The sequence below is a fragment of the Conger conger genome, chromosome 3, assembly GCF_963514075.1.
Source record: "Conger conger chromosome 3, fConCon1.1, whole genome shotgun sequence".
Lineage (NCBI taxonomy): Eukaryota > Metazoa > Chordata > Actinopteri > Anguilliformes > Congridae > Conger > Conger conger.
The window spans coordinates 52,430,411-52,453,286 of NC_083762.1; the positions used below are offsets into that span (position 1 = coordinate 52,430,411).

Consider the following 22,876-nt stretch of genomic DNA (forward strand, 5'->3'; position numbering starts at 1 on the left):
ACGCACAAGTATGTACTGGCCTCAGTTTCTGTTCTGTATATGTCATATGTCACTTCATGGTTCCGGTACATTTTCGGCACAGCAGAAAATAAAATAATGCGAATGTCTGTATCACAAGTTTGTATGAGTGCATGCGTGTGTTTGTGTGTTTTTGTGCATGCTTGCATACGTATGCTTTTCTGTACTGTGTGCATGTGCATGCACATGTGTCTGGGTGTCCATGTGCCTACTTGCATACTTCCATCTGTGTGACTGTGTCTGTGCATGTGCAGACATGGTTTTGCATGCATTTGTGTCTTGTGTGCATACTGTACAGTATGTGCATACATATTGAGTGTGGGCCATACATGTGTGCATGTGTATATATGTGTTATGTGTGAGTGTGTGCATGCATGCATTTGTGTGTGTCTCGTTTTTACTGAATTGTCAGATTTCCTAACAGTCCATTTATGATCCACAGTTATGATGGATCTGTCGAGGTTTGCTTTTTTGAGTTCCGCACCAGCTGTGATACCATGCCATGCTACAATATTCTTCCTGCTTAGAATTCGGTTTGGCTGAGAAATGTTTAACAGTCACCTTTTTCAACTGCTTGCAATTGACTGTGGGGAAAAAAAAACTGGAATTTCTCTTGATATTTGAATTCCTCCTACACAGTTATGCTCTTCCTCCATCACACATAGCCTTTAAGCTCAAATATGTATCTTCCACTCCCCCATTTCTTGTTTTTTCTTTCTCTATCTCTACCTATTTATCCTTCTCTCTCTGCTTCCTCAGTCCACAAGTTCTCACTATATAAAACTGATGCTGTACTAAGATTACAGGCCAGTTTCACAGACGCAGGTTAAGCCTTGTCCATATTCATACAGTACTCCGTTTAGTCCAGGACTAAGGTTAAACTGATCCTATACTGTATATGTTAGTATTGCCTTGTGATAGTTGCCAGGCTGTTCCACCTGTAGAGGTCAGGTCCCTATATTTATTTATTTTCCAGGGACAGTGCGCATTAATCAACATTTTCAGTTTCCACATCAATGTAAATGTGCCAGAGTTAGCTAATGAGTTATCTTTATCCCTTTTGGACATGATTAGGTTAGTAACTGTTGCTGGTTTCCTAGGGCGCCCTATGGAAAGGCTGTGGACATGTGGTCAGTGGGCTGCATCCTGGGGGAGCTGAGCGACGGGCAGCCCCTGTTCCCTGGCGAGAGTGAGATCGACCAGCTCTACACCATCCAGAAAGTTCTGGGTCCTCTGCCGCCCGAGCAGATGAAGCTGTTCTACAACAACCCCCGCTTCCATGGCCTACGGGTGGGCAGCCCCTCTCTCTCTCTCTCTCTCTCTCTCACTCTATCTGTTACAGTCTCTTCTCTGTCTCCCTCTATTCTTTTCCCATCCCTGTCTTCCTATCTCTCTCTTTCTGTACTGTATATCCCCTTGTACTCCCTTTCACATTTCCCTCTTCTTTCCCTTCTACCACTCTTCCTTCTGATCTCTCTCCTCTCACTGTTCATTTTACTTCGCCTCTCCTATCTCTCTCATTCTCCCTATCCTTCCCTCTCCCTCCCTCTCCCTCCCTCCCTCCCTCCCTCTCTCCCATCTCCCTCCTCTGTCTGTACCTGGCCCGCTTCCCTGTGCTGTGACTAACTGGATCTGTGTGTGACTCACAGTCTGAATGTTGCTCCTGGATTCCTCTGGCCTCCAGTGCAGCTGGCTCCTCGCGGTAGGCGATAAGCGCTGGTGTGGCGCGGTGCAGCCAGGACACCCACACCATGCGCAGTGCCGGAACCACTCTTCTTCTAGTGCCCTGCGCCCAGCAGATTATTCAATCAGATTTAAAATAGGAGCACCGTTTCAGAGAGTGCCGTTTCAAATGCAACTTTATCCCAGTCACTTGTGAGAAGATATTTTACGGTTGCCCCCTTTAGTTACGGTAGTTGTTAATGAAGTATAGGTTGTATATTGTGCAGTGCTTGCAGTAGGTTCCTTGCAATATCTTTGAGTCAGTGTTGTGTCTTGTCTCGATTTGTTTCTGTTTTTCTCAAGCAGGCTACAACACACACTTTATTTTTAGATCGCTTCATGTGCTCCTTATTGAACATTTCATGAATGTTTCATGCCTGTGCATTTCAGAATATTGAAAAAACTCATATTAATACGGAAATAGTGCATTTGTGTATGTAAATATTCTGAAACCCGGCATGGTGGTAGAGTGGTTCACACTGCTGCCTTGCAAGGAAGAGGTTCGTATCCCAGTGTGTGTCCCATCTGTGTGGAGTTTGCGTGTCCTTCTCGTGTTCATGTGGGTTTCCTCTGGGTACAGCAATTTCCCTCCCACATCAAAAACAAATGCCAGGTTAGGTGTACTCCTGCTATTGCCCTTGACCAAGGCACTAACCTCAGAACGGAATTGGTCTCCAGGCCCTGCACTGTGGCTTCCACTGCTCCCAGGTAGTTAGTAATGGACAAATTGCCCATGAGGCCGATAAAAGTATAACTTAAAGGTACAACAGGTAATTTTGGTCAACAAAAGCTTGTATTGTATCCTATTGTACCTTTACGTACTTTCACCTCTTTTGTAATTTTAGCAGGGAACCACTTAATGTCTGTGAGCATTTATGAGCAACATTCATGAGCATTTAGCAACAACTCCTTCTCCCCAGATAATGCAACAGTGGCACCACTGTGTTCCCTCACTTGTAATGTAAATAGAAGCCGATGTCACTTCTTGCCGCTCTACCTACACGCAATCGGGAATGGAAACCCATCACCGCTTTGTACCGGAAAAAAATCCTCTTTCCTTCAGTACGGTTCAGAGTACACTGCAAACCGAACAATTACAGTCTTGCTTTAACGCGCATGTGCAATGAGATTCTTTTGCGGAACAAAAAATTTAACACTGTGTTCTCTGATAACTTTGTGTCTACGTGCCTTTCATTGTTCACCGATACATTATGGCCAGTTAGCCACTGTTTTTCATAACGAATAAAAAGCAGTTTTATAGTATTTCATATTGTTCCTACTGAAAATGTACCCAACAAAGGTACATGTTAAGTGCAAATGCTAGATAACCAACATAACCCCTCTTTCAAACATAAAAAGGCTTGAGCACTACAAATTCTGCGGAGAAACCTGGAGAACCCTGTTTTCTGTTTGTGTGTGTGGGCACATTTCCTTTTCTTCTGGAAGCTGAGCATGTGCCTCCTTGAGCAGATCTATGATTTATAGTTATGTCTGTGGATGTCTGTGCTGATGTAGAGCAGTGTATCAGTGGAGCTGGTGGTGTAGAAAGGTGGATTTGACAACATCAGGCTGGTTCCAAGCCCTCATCATGGACTGAAGTATTAATAATAATAATTAAATACTAATAACAATAACCACAATAACTTAAAGGCCCACACTTCTCATATCATCCTTCCATACTGAATCAAGTCCAAGAAATTGCAATTTTGGTCAAGGTATGCATATTTTAGAATGAAACTGCTATGGTTCCGAGCTGTTTGTAAAATGATTTCCCCCATGACATGACCTATGTTTTTGCTGCTAAATATACACCTCTATGACCACGTAAACTGCCTCTTTGAGACCAAGCCAAAAGCCTTTGGACTCCTTTTGAGAACCCTATTGATTTTCTAAATTAGTTAGTTGTTAGTTACTGATTTACAGGTCATTTTGATCTTTCTCCATCACTATTGTATTCTCGCCACTGTCCATGTTAACACAGAGACCTGACTGCAGAAGTTGGAGGGAGAGGTGTTAGGGACTACATCACTGCTCTTTGCGAACATTTTTTGGGCGTTTTAGATGCTCAAACCAGGAAGAGATTTCTGATGCATGTGGACCGTTACATTTCCAGTGTAAAATATCTACTGTATGAGAAAACATTAGTCACCAGCAGATGGAGCCCTCTGTGCTGGAGTGGGCTTCCTCTGGCCCTTTGGGGAGAGGAGAACATTAAGACCACCATGCTTTCATTCAAAGAGTTCACTTAAAGGTTTTTGAGATATGTTATACATAGACATGTTTACTTCCTAAGACTCTCTACTAATCTACTTCCTCCATGAATATGGAAGCGTGGTTACAGTTTGCATGAAACAATTTACAAGCACTGGACAATATGGTGAGATATCGTTATTGTTATCGGCCCCACAATTTCAACATTGTGCGTCCCTGAGTAAGAATAAAAATAATAACAATTAACATGAAAAAAAATTAGTCAACATAATGCAAGCTTCTTGAACTCTGCACATCAATATCTACTTCCCTTAGATTCTTGAGTTCAAGAATTAATGTTGGTGTGAGTTTATGAATGAACTTTTTTAGCTTCAGGCATATTTCTTTTAAATATCTTGTATTAAGTTAAAGTTTTTAAGAGCTCAAGAACATGTAGCCTAATTCCTGCAGTAGAACTAAACTTTATGACAATTTGTGAGATTGTAGATTTATTTGTTAAGAGTGGTATGATGGCTTAAATAATTTTATAACTAACGAATATACTTTTATTTTTGGCAACAATTGTCTCTGGCATTGTTGGCAGAATAGGTGACATGGCTCAGGCAGTCAGAGCAGTCGTCTGGCAGTCGGAGGGTTGGCGGTTCGATCCCCCGCCTGGGCTGTGTCGAAGTGTCCCTGAGCAAGACACCTAACCCCCAAATGCTCCTGATGAGCTGGTTGGTGCCTTGCATGGCAGCCAATCACCGTCAGTGTGTGAGTGTGCGTATGAATGCGTGAATGAGAAGCATCAATTGTACAGCGCTTTGGATAAATGCGCTATATAAATTCCAACCATTTACCAATAGGTGTTACTTTTTGCTATTCACCTACGAGTATTTTATACTCTTTCTATCCGTCCATTAATTTTGTTCATATCAGTTTTTTACTCAGGTGAGAGATATATGTCATTGAAGTAGCCTATGGCCCAAGCTCATTTTTAAATACACTGCCAATTTTACTGGAATGCATGCACACAGCTCTTGTTTAACAAATTTGGTAACCATTTTCGTAGTTGTGATGCCAGGTTACGCAAATAAACATATGTTAAACTCCCTTCGTAGTACATCCCCCTCGTCTCGCAATAATAATAATAATAATAATAAGAAGAAGAAGAAGAAGAATTATTATAATAATTTATATTTATTAAGCACTTTTCTCTGGCTCAAGGTGCTATTCTGTGCAGTCGGAATTCGGAACAGAGAAAGGAGGAACAAGAAACCTTGTCATTGTCATTCTTCAGGTGCACTTGTGAAATCTGTCATTGTTTATTTGGCTCTAGCCATGAGGGCTGCTGGAGGAAGTGTGTGGCTGCACACAGGTCCTGAGAAAGGGGAGAGGTGACGCCGAGCTCCGGTCCTTACAGACGAGCCTGACGCATGGCGACAGGCCACAAGATGCCCTGGAGCTCTCAGCTCCAGCTCCGCCACCTGTGCTGGAGGGCCTTGATTGGCCCATCTCTGGCATGTCAGCAAGTGAGGTCTGACCCTGCAGTAGTTAACGAGCAAGACTGTCTGTTGTGACAACACAGGGGTCAGAGGTCACAGTCTTCAATCCAGATGTCTGGTGTGACCATGGAACAGAAGACAGAGTTATGACTTTCTGTCAGGCCCGTGTCTCGATACCATGGGAAAGTGAAGACGGGGAATTTATTTAAAGAATCAGTGCTTCTGCAGTCTCCCTCTGTTTCCCTCTCTCCGTGTGTGTCTATGTAGAGAGATTACATGTGCCCTCCACAGATGTACCTGATTGGAGCTGACAGATAGGATTAGCTGACCTTGTTGTCAAGGTCGCGCATTCAGCAGACCAGTTGAAGATCAGTTTTCACACTCTATGGTGCAGAAATCATGGGTGGGGATGTGCCATTCTGTAAAAGTGGGTTATGAATGTGTTACTATCTTCTGGTAGCTGTCCTGGTAGCTGCGGCAATCGTGGGAATCACACCAGTGAAATCTGCCTTGAAACAGGAGCTTGAAATTGAGAACCATGTTTGTGCAACTGAAGTACTCCGCTCTGATGATTACTAGTGTCAGTTTTAAATGTGTTTTTGCTTCTCACAACCCTGATTCTACAAGTGTACGAGTCTCTGTTTGTAACTGCTTCAGCTTTTCTCTTGTAGCATATGTGTGTTTTCTGCCCCTTCTGTGTGTGCGTGTGTATTTCCATATGTGTGTTTATTTTCTGCTCCTTTCTCTAACTGTGTGTGTGTGTGTGTGTTTATTTTCTGCTCCTTTCTCTAACTGTGTGTGTGTGTGTGTTTATTTTCTGCTCCTTTCTCTAACTGTGTGTGTGTGTGTGTGTGTGTGTGTGTTTATTTTCTGCTCCTTTCTCTAACTGTGTGTGTGTGTTTATTTTCTGCTCCTTTCTCTAACTGTGTGTGTGTGTGTTTATTTTCTGCTCCTTTCTCTAACTGTGTGTGTGTGTGTGTGTGTGTTTATTTTCTGCTCCTTTCTCTAACTGTGTGTGTGTGTGTGTGTGTGTGGTTATTTTCTGCTCCTTTCTCTAACTGTGTGTGTGTGTGTGTTTATTTTCTGCTCCTTTCCCTAACTGTGTGTGTGTGTGTTTTTTATTTTCTGCTCCTTTCTCTAACTGCATGCGTGTGTGTGTATTTCAGTTCCCTGCAGTGAACCACCCTCAGACCCTGGAGAGACGGTATCTGGGGATCATCAGTGGCCTGATGCTGGATCTGATGAAGGTAAGAGCTTGGGCCTCTTCTTCCAAGGTGCAGCAAAGCTCCAGTTTCTCTGCCAAGAGCCTCACACCAGTAGCTTGAAGCAGAGACATCACTCCGGCAACAGCTGGAGTGAATGTGAGGTGGTCGGGGTGTGTAACTGTGACAGAGTGTTTATCTCTCCCGAGGTGGCCGTCTCACTGCTCTTCACTCCACTGTGCCACTGAGGCAACATTGGCTCAGGCAGTAAGAGCAGTCGTCTGGCAGTCGGAGGGTTGCCGGTTCGATCCCCCGCCCGGGCTGTGTCGAAGTGTCCCTGAGCAAGACACCTAACCCCCAAATGCTCCTGACGAGCTGGTCGGTGCCTTGCCTGGCAGCCAATCGTTGTCGGTGTGTGAGTGTGTGTATGAATGGGTGAATGAGAAGCATCACTTGTACAGCGCTTTGGATAAAGGCACTATATAAATGCCAATTTACCATTTACCTTTTGAGGCATCAGCAGGACAGATTCTCAGACTTCTAGATGATTGACAGGCCTGCCTTTCAGCAATAACCCCTCACTGCATAGGGCCTGCACAGGGCCTGCATAGGGCCTGCACAGATCCACAAATACTTGGCTCAAAACTTTTTCTACTTAAAGCTAGGCTAGGCGATCTTTGGCCGTGAGCAGAATCTGGGCCGAGGAAGAAAGCTTTTGAATGTATGCTGCGGTGAAAAAGCCACACCCCCTCTCCTGTCAGCCTCTCAGGGACGGGCGTCACGAGAGCTGTTCTTATTGGATGTTGGCTGCCGGGAGCCATGAAAAATGGAAGTCCCTGAAAATCTGTCCTGGGATAGTCACAGATATCAGATTTTTTTTCCTGTATTCCTAACTGTCGGAATGTGAAGAGAGTTGTACCAAATATTAGCAAAAATGTTGTGCCTACACCAGCTTTAACACACGGTATCAGCTGGTCCACATGCTGTAACCTTCAGCACAGCTTGTTGATGCAAAAAGAAACTGTCTCTCTCTCATCCCACCTACACTCTTGAGAATGCACAATTAAAAGTGTGTGGTCGTGCTACATGAGTGGTGCTTCCCCTTATATTTTGAACTGTTTGAGTATATTTCAGCACATTTCAGTCCTTCCATAAGAGAACGGCTACACCTTAAAGATCAGTTGGACAGTACTGTATGCAACCCAGGCGCATGCATGAACATCATCTTGTATAGAGTATATGTTGGTTTTCCCGGTGTGTGTGTGTATTTTTGCAGCTCTGCTCTGAAGTTTTTTTGTATCTACGTTATGCCCTACATAATGACATCCTCTGCATTTCTGGAATCCAGCATTCTGCCTTTATTTGTCAGGCTCAAGGCTTAAAAGCGGAGCGGTTTCTCTGAGTTGTAACAAAGCCTGGTCAAACCCACCAGCCTCTCTGGCCAGTCAGACTCCAGTGAAACAGCCACTATTAGTATCGATTCCTCCCCTTAAACTTGTGATCCATTGAAAATGCACCATTGTAAATGCAAAGTTCAATTAAATAAAATCAATTTATATTTATACTATGGCTTGGGTATTCTGATGGGTTGACAGCCTTGGTTTGTATTCTTGTATAGCCACGGTCACCTGGGTGTTTCTGTATAGGCATGGCCGTCAGGATTCTTTGCATCATTACAGTTCGAAATCACTACATGATAACTTTTGAAAGCTGCGTTCCTTCTCAACCCGGGAAGCTTGTGTATATAGATCCAACATGGGAGCTCCGAGCTTGTGGCTACCTTGTGGCAGCTTTTAGTGACATGGCAGCTGGCAAGAACGCTGTAACTCGCTCTGAGACTTTCTGAGCACCATAAGCTTCATAGCAACTTTGTAGCTATACGCTGTTCTTTGGGGACATAACTTTGTAACATAACTGTTGTTCGTCATTATTTCGTGGATTTCCGGCTGCTTGAGTGAAGTCAGGATTTTGAGTTTCTGAGGTTACTGGAAAGCAGTCCAGCAGAGTCCATATCACTGAAGGAAATAATAATAAAAAATAACCGCAACAGTTGATTCCTAAAATCAATCACTCAGGTTAAATGATGAAAACATTCCCTTGATATTCTGTTCCACGTTGACATGATTGCACCATGCAATTTCTGCAGATTTGTCAGCTGCACATTCATGCTGCAAATCTCCTGTTCTACCACATCCCAAAGGTGTTCTATTGGTTTCTGTTCTGGTGACTGGGAAGGCCGCTGAAGAACATTAAACTTATTGTCATGTTCATGAAACCAGTTTGACTTTTGCTTTGTGTCATGGTGTATTATCATGCTGGAAGTGGCCATTAGAAGATGGGTACATTGTGGCCATGAAGGGATGCACATGATCAGCAACAATACTCAAATAGGCTGTGGCATTCAAGCGATGATTGATTGGTATTAACGGGCCCAAAGTGTGCCAAGAAAACATTCCTGACACCATTAGACCACCATCACCACCGAACAAGGCAGGTTGGGTCATGGATTCATGCTGTTGACGCCAAATTCTGACCCTACCATCTGTATGCGTCAGCAGAAATCGAGACTCATTAGACCTGGCTACATTTTTCCAGCCTTCACTGTTTTGGTGAGCCTGTGCCCACTGCAGTCTCAGCTTTCTGTTCTTGGCTGACAGAAGTGGAACCAGACATGTGCTTGTGATGTTGCCCATAAGCCTCAAAGTATCTGCATGATGATACTCTCATTTATAAGTAGGTATGCAAGTAGGTAAGTTCCTATTAAAGTGCTCAGTGAGTGTATATTCACATACATACATACACACATGCACATACAGGCCTACATGATCAAACATAAAATAAAAAATTATATAAGGTTGGTTGTTTGGTGACATTAGTCAGAGGCCATCATCATCAAATTTTCTCAAGCTTAAGGCATGACATTATTTCTCTTATCCAGTGACTGTGGCAGGGTCAGGCAGCCTCACTCCACTTAAGTAGAACAACTTGTTGTGGCAAAGGCAAGGACGTTGCATTTTGTTGCAGGAAAATCCAATCCCGAAAGGGCCGAGCCAAAGAGAGGGGGTAAAGGGGGAGGCTCGATTACGCAGCGTAGACTCTGTGTTAGAGCAGAATAATACATATGGATGAGTATGGCGTCTGCTCGTGCACTTGTCACATGTAGGATCAACCTCTGGGCATATTCTGACTAGTTTTGTTTTCGATATATGGATACAGTGTACAACCTTGAACTGTATAAGAGAGTGATGGGCACTTAAAGAGGAGTGTATCTGCAGCATCCCAAGTCTCATCTGAGAGGGCCAGATCGGGGGCCTGCTCCTATGCCATTCGTACAGCAGACAAGGAAGGACATTGCAGTTTTGAGATCTGAATATATAGAATAGACATATATATGCCTATCAATGCTGGGTTTGCTGAAAGAAATACATTTATGGGGTTATCTACCTGTTATCAACCTGAAAACAGTTCACCATAGTGGAACTTTTCAGTTCCAAAATAAGTAATAATAATAATAATAATCATAATAATAATAATATTAATACATTTTATTTATTGAGCGCTTTTCAAGATACTCAAAGACGCTTTACATTTAAAAATTGGCTTTACGAATCAAAATAACTACAGATTAGATGTTTTAACACTTGTTTTTCCACATATACATGCTCTTCCTGTAATGCTTCATATAATTGGTGAATCCATTAATGTTAGCTCCCTAATTAATTATGTAGTTTAATTATCTAGTTTATACCTAGCTATTTTGCTTGCAAGGTCTGCAATGTTCAGTGGAAATGGCTAACTGGATAGTTGCCTAGATGGAATTAAATATCAAGGAAGCAACCATTAGTTAACCTCATTTTGAAATAAAGTTCCATTTTAAAGATGAAAGCAATTGGTTGAAGGTTAATTTTGTATCAAAAAATCTGTTTTAATCTAATAGAAAAATAAGCATTCATGGTAAGCCAGATCGCCGCTTCTGCATGCTTCCTGTCATTCCCTCATCCCGTCAGTAGGAATCCAATTGAACATGCATTTCAAGAGAAAATGTATAATTTTACAGTAAGGTAACTAGCCCCTGAAATGAGCATAAGAGGGTTGCAGTTAAGGCCTGACAGAGTATCACCAGAGAAGATACGCAGCACCTGGCAATGAGTATTGGTCACAGATAAGAATGAAGAATGCAAAGGATGTGGGAGAAAGTACTAAACATGACTACTTTTATATTCTGCAGATTAATATCTTCCAAACATTATGGTGCCCTGAAATGGAAGGGGCTATGAAAAGTGCTGTAATTTCTACTTGGAAAGAGTGTGTAGCTGAGAATGTGTACTTTGTGTACCACGTATGATTTGTCTGATTACAAATCTAACATTGTGTCGTGCAGAGCAAATAAAGAAAAAAATACTTTTGTCCCAAACATTATGGAGCTCACTGTATATATACACTCAGTGAGCACTTTATTTGGTAGACCTGTACACCAGCTTGTGAATGCAAATATCTAATCAGCCAATCATGTGGCGGCAAATAAATGCATAAAAGCATGCAGACATGGTCAAGAGGTTCAGCTGCTTTTCAGACCAAATATCAGATTGGGGAAGAAATGTGATCTAAGTGACTTTGACTGTGGAATGGTTGTTAGTGCCAGACATGGTGGTTTGAGTATCTCAGAAACTGCTGATCTCCCAGAGTTTTCACACACAACAGTCTCTATAGTTTGCAGAGAATGGTGTGAAAACATCCAGTGAGCAGCAGTTCTGTGTGCAGAAAATACCTTGTTAATGAGAGAGGTCAGAGGAGAAGGACCAGACATGAAGCTGACATGAAGGTAACAGTAACGGAAATAACCACACATTACAACAGTGGTATGCAGAAGAGCATGTCTGAATACACAACACATCAAACCTCTAACTTGATAGGCTGCAGCAGCAGAAGACCTAAAAAAAATATATATATATTAAAAAAAGATTGAATAAATACCTAATAAAGTGCTCACTGAATGTACATTGGCGTTCAAAAGTAAGTATGGCTTTTTTGTTTATCGCACTCTGTGAACTCCAGAGACTGCATGAAAATCCCAGGAGGGCAGCCTTTTCTGAGACGATGGAAACACCATCAATCTGGCGGAATCAGTCATACCATGGTCATTTGGTTCATGTGTCTTGCCTATTCTAATTTTTTGTTGAACAACTGAACCTCACCTGCATGCTTTATATATTGAATTGCAGCCACATGATTCACTGGAAGAGGAGGAACCACCAGCTGTTGTATGTTTACTTTATAAAGTGGCCGCCGTATGTGTGTGTGTGTGTGTGTGTGTGTGTGTGTGTGTGTGTGTGTGTGTGTTGAACATTTTACACAGTAGATGCAGTATTCCTGTTGCAGAAGAAAGGAGTTAATTCTGGAAACCCAGTGTCATTGTGTTTCCCACATTGTGCCTGGAGCAAACCATTCATTGGTGACACGAGTGTCAGATGAAAGTGTTTCCCAGCCCACCCCCCACCCTTAAACTAATGTACAGTTATTTCACACCTGACTCATGGTAATGTATGACTCACATCACAGGTCACTCAGAATTCTGAAAATGGCAAATGTACTTTTACAAGAAGCAGTCTTCGTGTTGCAGTTTCACCCACGTGCGTGGTGTTCCAGGCCCTCCCCAGTCTGTAAGATATCACAGACATTAAGATCTCACAACGGTTTTGGCTCACTGTCTTTTTGTCAGGGAATTAATTCTTTTATTTTTGAAAAATCAAATGAACAATTCATTAGCAAAAGCCTGTGAACTCATTTAGTGAATTAAAACTGTAAAATGGAAGGCTCAGCTAGATTAATCTTCACACTGAAGTTTCATGTTGGCGGAAGTGTGCGCAATGTGCAAACGGCACCTTCGTTCGTAAACTGCCTTTTTTATGAACCTTCCTCTGGCAGACGAGGTAAAATGAGACAGGCTTACACCACAAAAAGCCAGCAGTTTAATTTGACCTTTTTAAAATTATTTATTAATTTCTGCATCACAGGAATCAAATGGGGCAAATGCAACAATTTGAGAGAGAAGTGTGAGTAATGGGGGGGTAGAGACGGAAGCCCAAAATCTGTCCTAACGCTGTCGTAAGCCTCACACGCCTGTCCGCCCCGTGTGAAGACCAGATTAGTTCAATGGCTTGTGCTTTGAGCCTGATGGCAAATGCAGAGCTTCAGTTTATTATTTCTGCCGCGTCCTGCCCAGTTTGGAACCACAGGAGACAAAAGCCGACATTTTATTCATGTCATTTCCATATACAGATGGAGACCGTAATGAAAGCATTATGAATACGGTATTTTCTCTCTCTGGTTCTGTCACGATTAGGTTTCGGCAGCACTGTTTCTGATAATGAGGATGACTCATTGAGTTAATTACTTAAAATTTAAGGATGGGACATGCATAATGAGCAGATTTACATCCAGTCCATTTCAAATCGCTTTTGAGGGAGAAGAGAGTGTGTGTGATCTGTGCAACATTTTACCTCCATGAAATTATTCCAGTCAAAGATGACTGAAGTTTTACCTATGCTATCTGGCCGGCGGCCCCAAGGGGTAACACACGATTGGCCGCAGCACTGGGATGGATCCTGCCAGCCGATAATAACAGCATCTCATTGCTCACCAGCGCCCCCTTCTGAAACGGTCTGCCACCCACAGTCTGCTTGCTCAGGCTGCATATAAACAACCTCCAGACTCGTGTTCCCTTTTGCAGACCTCGGTATAAGAAGACACAGAGGCTTTGGCAGCTGGGCATGCTCACTCTGTGTAAGTGGCGGATCTGTGTGCACCTCCGTCTCGGGTTGAATCTGACTTGCGCCCGTGCCAACTGTGGCCAGCATCACCACAAGGGCAGAGCACATCAGCTTTGGGTCTCTGTTTATTGCTGAAGTGACTCTAGTTGGCCGCCTGGGCGCCCATGACTTGCTCGCTGCTTAGGCGTATGATTGGGTCTCCTCCACCTGTGCCCTGGGCGTGTGGCATGTGGTTTGTGACTGCGGTGCGAAGAGAAGCAGCTGGCTGACATCGCACTCATCGTTTCAGAGGAGATCCATTCGTTGACCTCACTCTGCCGAGCCGGCGGCAGGGAGTGTAGATGAGGACAGTTGTACATAGTTTGCAAATTGTACATTCTAAATGGGTGGTATTGGAGAAATTTTCAATAAAAAACAAAGCATTAGCTTGATATACGGTATTACGGAGGAGAATGTGTATGCTTGTCTGCAAACTCCCAAATTGATAGCACGACTTACAGCAACAAGGCTGGTGATTTGGCCATTCCAAAATTTGGAGACTTGTTGGAAAAGGCATTTTAAAAAGTGTGATGAACAGTTTTTAAAGTGTCTCTGTTACGAAGAGTGGAGAAAGCTCCATCATGGCTGGTTACATCACTTCTCTGGGTCTGTTTCGCATTCAGAACCTCCTGCAGCTGAACCCGTCCGAGAGATTTCTGACCGATCAGAGCCTGAACCACCACGCCTTCCACACCCTGCGCCTGCTGGACCGGACCGGACCACCCTCACCCACACCCCCACGCTCCTCCAAGAGAAAGCCTTATCACAGCGAGAACAACGCCTCCAACAGGTCAGGAGGTGGTACTGCAGACTGCCTGTCCATTTTATTTATCTTACTATTTTAGCATACCGTTATTTTACCTTAAAGGTCCATTGAGAATGTGATTCTCATTTGCTGTAAAACTTGGGGAATTATGGATTGCATTGGCAATCAGGTAGAGGGGGTTTTAGGCAGTTGAGTAGCTCTTTCTGTTCTGTGTGTGCCCATGGAATATACAACAGTTTATTGGATATGTTACTTGGGTTATATATATTTCACAGCAGTATATTTTTTCAAATATCGTTCAATGTAGGAAAAGTGTTACATCACCTTACAGTCCTGACCATGCCCATACTGACACCTGCTGGCAGCCCTGCAGGGTAGCAGATGGTAGGCCAGTGTTTCCTTGGGAGGGTGGGGCTCAGCTGGTTCAGTTCAGTTTGTAAATCCTCATCTTGTGCTTGATCAGTCACTGTGCAGTTTGCCTGAGCCAGCTGCTTGCTAAGGTGTACACCTCTGACACAACGACTGCACAGTTCAGCTGGTGGACTGCACAGGGAAAAGAAAACTGCATCAGCTGCACTTTTGGAAGACAATGCACACTGCAGTTAGTGGGGACTATCGCAGTCTATAGTTGATACTGAAAATGTTTAATTAAAAACTGGGGATTGAACAGGCAACTAAAAACTGGTTTATGGAAAAATTCTACTTGTTTTCTGACTAGAATTGGTAGCATGATGATAGGTCAGTCTTTTTGAATACAAAATAGCATTTTAAATTGGGAGAAGTCAAAATTTGATTGTCAGTACAAAAATAAATGCAGGTACATCTTTGTTTCAAATAGGTAGTTTAATATAGTAGAGGAACTAGTGGGGTCTGTTCCCCAAGTACAGATCAACAAGAACCAACAACTGTGGGAGAAGGTAAACACTTATACCCTGTCCCTCAATGGAGACAGTGAACCAATTTTACATTGCCATGAATGAAAACGTATCACAGGAAGTGGGGAGAGGGATGATGGGGGGGATCTGGTGAGGGGGGAGAAACAAGGTGTGGGGAATTGGGAGGGAGGGGGTCGAGGATATAACACGGAGGTACTGATCAAAGAGGCACATTTCACAGGATTAGGGGCTAGATAAGGTTGTAGATTGACCAACTACAAGGTGAGATACTTCAGGGGGGGCTGACTGTACTGTGCTTGGCTCCCATATTTTCCAACACATACCATAATCCTGGTTTACAGTACAGAGGTGGAAGTCAGAAAGTACGAATCCTGTCTTCTACCCGTGAACTCAGCTGGCTGATTTCACTAATTGGTGCCTCCTGACTGAAGAATTGTCCTAATTAGCAAATCTATGTAATTGGAACAAAATTCTAAGGAGGACTTTTACTTTCTGAACCTGGATTATCCACCTCAGCTAGTTTAGGAAATAATACATAAATATCAGTTTGCTGAAGGGACGTTCTTATTTTCCTTGGTTCTTGTTTTCCTTGGTTCAGGAATCATGGAGGCAAGAGCTCAGGACACCACCGTTCAAACAGCAAGGACTGCTCCAGCCTGCCCCGCCATGAGGACCTGCACCCCAGCAACGACAGTTTTCTCAACGGAAACATGCCGGCCTCGACCAGCCTCAGCCCCACCCTCCACCCCAAGACCTACCAGGCCCAGTCCCTCAACCGCTCGGCCTCCAGCAGCAAGGACCTGGCCAACAACAACCTGCCGCACCTCCTCAGCCCCAAGGACACCAAGGGGAAGACTGAGTTCGACTTCAGCGTGGGGGCCAAGGCAGCCGACGGTCCCGGAGCCAAGTACCTGAAGTCCAACTCGCGCTCTCAGCAGAACCGCCACTCCTTCATCGAGGGCAAGACGAGCACGCTGCAGTCCAGCGAGAAGCACGGCCGCCACAGCTACATGGAGACCTCCCATGGCTCCATGCCCTCCTCCACCAAGAGCGCCGCCTCCTACCTGAGCTTGTCCAAGAGCCACGGGGCACTCAGCGACGCCAAGTCCGTGGGCAACCTGAGCGAGGCGCGGCTGCACCCGGACGACCAGCCGGGACCTGGCTCGCGCTACTTCCCCTCCAGCTGCATGGACCTCAATGTCCCAGGGAGCCCGTCCGGGCGACACGGCGAGCGGCCCGCCCTCAGCCCCTCGGGCCGGGCCAACCCGCGCCTGGAGAGCGGGACGCTGGACTCCCGCCGTTCCTCCGCCCGTCACAAAAACCTGGAGGAGACCGTGTCCCCGGAGCTGCTGGAACCGGGCGGGGGAGGCGGCGGGGTGGCCGGAGGGGCCGGAGGGAGCCATGCTCACTCCCTGTCGGCGCCCCACGAGTCTTTCCCCTACGGTCTGGGCTACACCAGCCCCTTCTCGTCGCAGCAGCGTCCCCACCGCCACTCCATGTACGTGAGGCGGGAGCGGCACCGGCTGCACGGGCCCGACCCCGGCCTGGCGGTCGGGCAGGGCATGCCCACGCGAGCCAGCAGCCTGCAGCTCCTCTCCCCGCAGCTCCAGCACCGCACGCTGACCCGCCACTCCGGCGGGTCCTCCAGGGAGGACTGCACCGAGGACGTGAGCAGGGTCAGTAACCCGCCGTCCGCTCACCTCTACCATAACCTTTCTTTCCCTCTCCGTGTTCACATACAGAGGAAGGAGTGCTGACCACTTCCTGTCATGTCCGCCTCTCGATGGTCAGGTCTCTAGATTAAAGGGAAAGGGGTTCCCTTTTGCAGCTTCAGTCTCGCTTCCTGTTGCCCTGTGCTCCATGTGCCGCGAAGGGGGAAAAAATGCAGCTTCTTGTCTTGTTGGCTAGACAATGAATGGGAATATTGCTTCTCTGATTCAGTCCCATTTTAGCAAAGGGTCTAACTTCTTCTGCCTCTTGCTTTAACTCAAAAATTGTGAATAGCTCTCAAAGCACTTGGATGCTCAGATTAGATTTTTTGCTTGTTGGTTGGTTTTTTTATATGTTGCCGATAGCATGAAGCTTGTTCATGCAGTCAGACTGTATGTAGAGCAGATATAGTGCAATGAGCTACTTGCACTGAGGACTTCCTGAACATCAGGAATGAAGTGGCTGAAATGTAACATGAATTATGTCCACTAAATTACAAAATATAACTTGGGGAGGTTTTTGTTAATAGTCTACTGCAACACCTAGTATAATGAACATAAACAGAGGTTAGGTAAAATTATGGAATTTTCGCATTCCTGATACATTTATTCCTTTATTCACCTTTTTTGACTTGCGGTGTGGAATGCAAAGTGGTGTGTTAGGTGTAATATTAATGAAGTTATGTAAAACAACTGTATCACTACAAACAGCCATTGATGTCTACTCCAATCAATGAGAATATGGATTCAGTAGGTTTGCAAAAGATCTTCGGGTTTCAATGCTTAAACCAAGCAGCCTCAATGTATTTTATATTGGTTGTATCACTGTACCTGTCTTGATTTACAAAAATTGTGTTTAAATCTATCTCTGTGGCCGGTTTTGGAATAGAGTAGCATTTACCACACACTCCAAATGTGAGTTCAGATCTAAATAATGAGTGCTCAGGCCCCTGGCTCTAACCAACAGCAAGTGTACAATTCACATATTTCTGTGATGTACTGTAGTTAATGCAAGTAGCCCATTAGAAGATCAGTGATATGCTATGAAAATACAGCATCACAGTAATGTAATAACATACCTACAGTGCAGTCCATAAGTATTTGGACAGTGACACAATTGGCTGTGACAGTTCTTTTGGCTTTGTACTCCAGAATATTGGATTTGAAATGAAATGATATGAGACTAAAGTGTAGACTGTCAGGTTTACAGTAATTTGAGGTTATGTAGTGCAGCCTGTAGCGTAGTGGTTAAGGTACATGACTGGGACCTGCAAGGTCGGTGGTTTGATCCCCGGTGTAGCCACAATAAGATTTCACACAGGGCCCTTGAGCAAGGCCCTTAACCCTGCATTGCTCCAGGGGATTGTCTCCTGCTTAGTCTAATCAACTGTACGTCACTCTGAATAAGAGCATCTGCCAAATGCCATTAATGTAATGTAATTTATATCCACATTGGGTGACCTGTGTAAGAATTTCAGCCATTTTTATACACACTCTATATTTAACCTCATTTTTATTCCCATTTCAAATTAATTCAATGTGCTGGAGTTGAGCCAAAACAACGACATTTGTGTCACTGTCCAAATCCTTATGGACCACACTGTAACTACAGCTGGCTGGAAATGCGTGGTCCAAATACAATGGAGCCTCCAATTAGTTCATATTTCACATTGCTTTCATTTAGTAAGCACTCTTATCCACAACTACTGTATGTACAATGAAAGAGAAGACAACTGTGGCTGACATAACTGAAGGATTCAGAGCCAGACATGGCGATAAATATTTCAAAACCAGCAGGTGTAAGTGCAACATGAATAAAGCATTAATGTAAGCTGACCAGCTCAGAACTATAATACATGTGCAAGGCACCATAGTAACATAACCCATAGAATACACTATTCAAATGGTGGTATCTCTTGAATATTTCTTAAGGATAGACATAAACTATTAAAGCTTAGTTTATTAGCACACAGTGCAGGTCAAATTAAAGGGATATTCCACTCCAAAATCAAATATTCATTATTTTCCATGAGCTTTATTTCAGCATTCTTGATCCATCCAGATATAGGCTATTATGTAAAAAATTATGTTTCCATTCCAATCTGAGCCTTTTTCCAAATTTAATGGAGCCAATGGTCAAAAACCTGCACAGACACAGATGTCAAAACTTCCTTTAATTAATCTTGTTTCACTACACTATCCACTGGCCTGCCAAATTTTAATCCTGCTGCCTTTCTGCAAGCAAAATATTACCCTGACGTAATTTAATTGTATGGCTTTTTCTTTCTGTTGATGATGTGCGAAATGATGTGGCTAGGAGCCTAGCTACTAAAGTATGTGGAGAAAATGTGTAATCCAAATTGTTGAGGAAAGGACCACTGTGATAAGGCACTTTTTGCAGCATGGAGAGAATCCACAATACATCAGTCCCAAAAGTGAGATATCTACAGGGCAGCAGACAGCTAGGAAGTTGAATCCCTTAGTGAAGAAATTATATTAAATGAATTATAGGCACAAAGGACCACAAACTTGCAATTTTGAGCCTGTTAGGCATCCAAGGGACCAAGAAGAGGGGAGAGCAAGGCAAATTAATATAGATTGGATTGTGATTGAGAAGATTGTGTCTGTGGAAAGCACTGTAGGTAAAGCCTTCACAGACCAGTTTTTGATTTCACATTGTGTCTGTCTTTCACTGCACCGAGCGTTCAGAACTAGCTTACATGATATTATCATCATTGTTGTGCCCAATCAATAGCCTACTGATGGCTGACTAACTGCTGTAGCTAGCCAGATGTGTAGCTACATGATGCAAACCTGGAACAATGTAATATAACTAAACCATTTTGAAGCATTGTGAGTTAAGATCCAGTTGGCACTCATTGATAATTGTGATACTGATTTTGAATGTGCATTACGTTTTATAGGCGGCACGGATGGTGCAGTGGGTAGCACTGCCGCCTCACAGCAAGGAGGTCCTGGGTTCCAATCCCCGTCGGCCGGGGCCTCTCTGTGCGGAGTTTGCATGTTCTCCCCGTGTCTGCGTGGGTTTCCTCCGGGTACTCCGGTTTCCTCCCACAGTCCAAAGACATGCAAGTTAGGCTGATTGGAGAGTCTAAATTGCCCATAGGTATGAGTGTGTGAGTGAGTGGTGTGTGTGCCCTGCGATGGACTGGCAACCTGTCCAGGGTGTATTCCTGCCTTTCGCCCAATGTATGCTGGGATAGGCTCCAGCCCCCCTGCGACCCTGTTCAGGATAAGCGGGTTCAGATAATGGATGGATGGATGGATTACGTTTTATAGGCTAGTTGTGTAAGGGTAACTATTATGGCATATACACCACCACCACAACCTAGAATATTGGATATGGTGTTGGTGAATTAAGATATGTGGACAGAATTGGATATGTGAATTAAGAAGAATTGACTACATAGTAAATGTGCTGTCTGTCTGTATGTTGTACAGGTAGCAGTTGAAATTGTACTTCCCTCTAGGGTCTTTCAGCAAACTTATCCCTGGTTAGGGGTATGCACTTTGTTGTACGTCGCTCTGGATAAGAGCGTCTGCCAAATGCCAATAATGTAATGTAATGTAATAGTACCACTCACATTTAGATTGGCGAGCTAACAAGCTGGTCGTAGCTAATGACGGTTTATGACTAACTTTGCACCAGTTGACTTAATTTAATTACGTTCTGGAAACTTAACAGAGCGAATCGCACCAATGCAAGTTTATGTGCAGTTTCATTTAAATATTTAGTGTGAGTAACGTGTGCCAAAATACGAATACAAATCAAGTAATGATGAGACGTGCAACCCATCTCTCAAGCCAAATATCAAATGCATGGATTTGACCCCCTGTCATGGCTCCTTCTGAGCTATGGTCCCTTCTCTGTCTGTTAACTTCACACATGGACTGAATTTTTGTTTTTTGTTTTTTATATAAAAAATATACAAAACAAGAGTAGACTGCTCTCTTTTTGACAGTATTATACAAAATGAAATATAAATCAAATACATAATATTAATACATTTAATAAATCATGTAGCAAGCTAGCATCTACAGTGGGCTCAAGAATTATTGGCACCAGCAATGCACAAACAAGGCTTAAAAAAAAAGAATAATATAATTATAGAGAAAGGTAATATACCAGAGGCGGCACGGATGGTGCAGTGGGTAGCACTGCCGCCTCACAGCAAGGAGGTCCTGGGTTCCAATCCCCGTCGGCCGGGGCCTCTCTGTGCGGAGTTTGCATGTTCTCCCCGTGTCTGCGTGGGTTTCCTCCGGGTACTCCGGTTTCCTCCCACTGTCCAAAGACATGCAGGTTAGACCGATTGGAGAGTCTAAATTGCCCGTAGGCATGAGTGTGTGAGTGAATGGTGCGTGTGCCCTGCGATGGACTGGCGACCTGTCCAGGGTGTATTCCTGCCTTTCGCCCAATGTATGCTGGGATAGGCTCCAGCCCCCTGCGACCCTGATCAGGATAAGCGGGTTCAGATAATGGATGGATGGATGGTAATATGTGCCAAATACTGTACTTTACTAATGTTTCAATGGAAACAACAAAAATCATAACAATCATTTAATAAAAAATAAATTTCAACATAATCAAGGTTTCCGAATTATTGGCACCCTTCACCTAGTACTTAGTGCAACCACCTCTGGCAAGGATAACAGCATGGAGTCTCTTCCTGTAATTTTTGACAAGATTAAGGAACACATTTGGAGGTATTTTGGACCATTCCTCTTTGCATATCCTTTCAAGATCCTTCACGTTCTTGGGTTTGTGCTTATCAACTGACCTCTTCAACTCAGCCCACAGGTTTTCGATTGGATTGCGGTCTGGTGACTGAGCTGGCCATTGCAGAACGTTGATTTTGTTGTCACGGAACCATTTCTGTGTGGATCTTGAGGTGTGTTTTGGGTCATTGTCTTGTTGGAAAGTCCACCTACGACCAAGTCCCAGACTTCTGGCAGAGGGTACCAGATTTTAAGCCAAAATTGCCTGATACTTGCTGGAATTCATTATGCCATCAATCCTAACCAGTGCCCCTGGACCTCTGGAATTAAAACAGCCCCAAAACATGACTGACCCACCACAATATTTCACTGTGGGAATGAGGTGCTTCTCCTTGTACAGGTAGCAGTTGAAATTGTACTTACCTCTAGGGTCTTTCAGCGAACTTATCCCTGGTTATGGGTATGCACTTTGTTGTACGTCGCTCTGGATAAGAGCGTCTGCCAAATGCCAATAATGTAATGTAATGTAATGTAATCTCTGTTCCTACGCCAAACATACCGATGCTGTATCTGACCAAAATGTTCAATTTTGGTCTCATCTGACCAGAGAACCTTGTTCCAGTCATGATGTAAATGACGTTTGGCAAACTCCAAGCGCTTTCTTCTGTGTCTTGTGGTCAGAAAAGGCTTTCTTCTGGCAACCCTTCCAATGAGGCTGTTGTTATGGAGGTGGCGTCTCATGGTGCTTTTTGAAACCTGGTGACCCCAAGATGCCACCAAGGCCTGCAATTCTTTCACTGTGATCCTTGGGGATTTTGTTGCTTCTCTCACCATTCTCCTCAGTATCCTGGGGGGCAAGATGCAGTTGCGTCCTCTACCCATGTGATTTTCAACGGTTCCATATCTTTTGAACTTTTTTATAATTGCTCTGACAGTACTCAGTGGTATATTCAATCGTTTGTGAATTTTCTTGTAGCCATTACCACGTTTATGAAGGTCTACGACCATCTGCCTCCTTTGAACTGCCAATTCTTTTGTTTTCTGCATGGTGTTGGATGACAAAGGGATATTGCATGTGTGTTAGCTCATTTTTATACCCTAGTGAAACAGGAAGTGATGTAATCACCCAATACAGTTCCTTAACACATAGAATTTAATACCTTGTTTAATTTTGGTAGGTGTTATTTACAATAATCTTTAAGAGTGCCAATAATTGTAAAACATTGATTTGGAGGAAATTGATTTTTACTTAAATCAGTAAAAGATTTTTGTTGGTTCCATTGAAACATTAATATAGCACAGTATTTATCACATGTTGGTAT

At 43.8% G+C, this 22,876-nt stretch overlaps 1 protein-coding gene across 2 annotated transcripts in view; it reads left to right on the top strand.

Annotated features, from left to right (window-relative positions):
* The window catches only part of cdkl5 (cyclin dependent kinase like 5), a 144,350-nt gene that overhangs the window by 104,970 nt on the left and 16,504 nt on the right, over window positions 1–22,876 (top strand). For both annotated transcript variants that reach the window (XM_061234360.1, XM_061234361.1), the window contains exons 9-12: window positions 1,119–1,308; window positions 6,602–6,682; window positions 14,070–14,236; window positions 15,707–16,784. In XM_061234360.1, coding sequence (XP_061090344.1) covers window positions 1,119–1,308; window positions 6,602–6,682; window positions 14,070–14,236; window positions 15,707–16,784 — 1,516 coding nt within the window. The remainder of the gene's footprint in view (window positions 1–1,118; window positions 1,309–6,601; window positions 6,683–14,069; window positions 14,237–15,706; window positions 16,785–22,876) is intronic.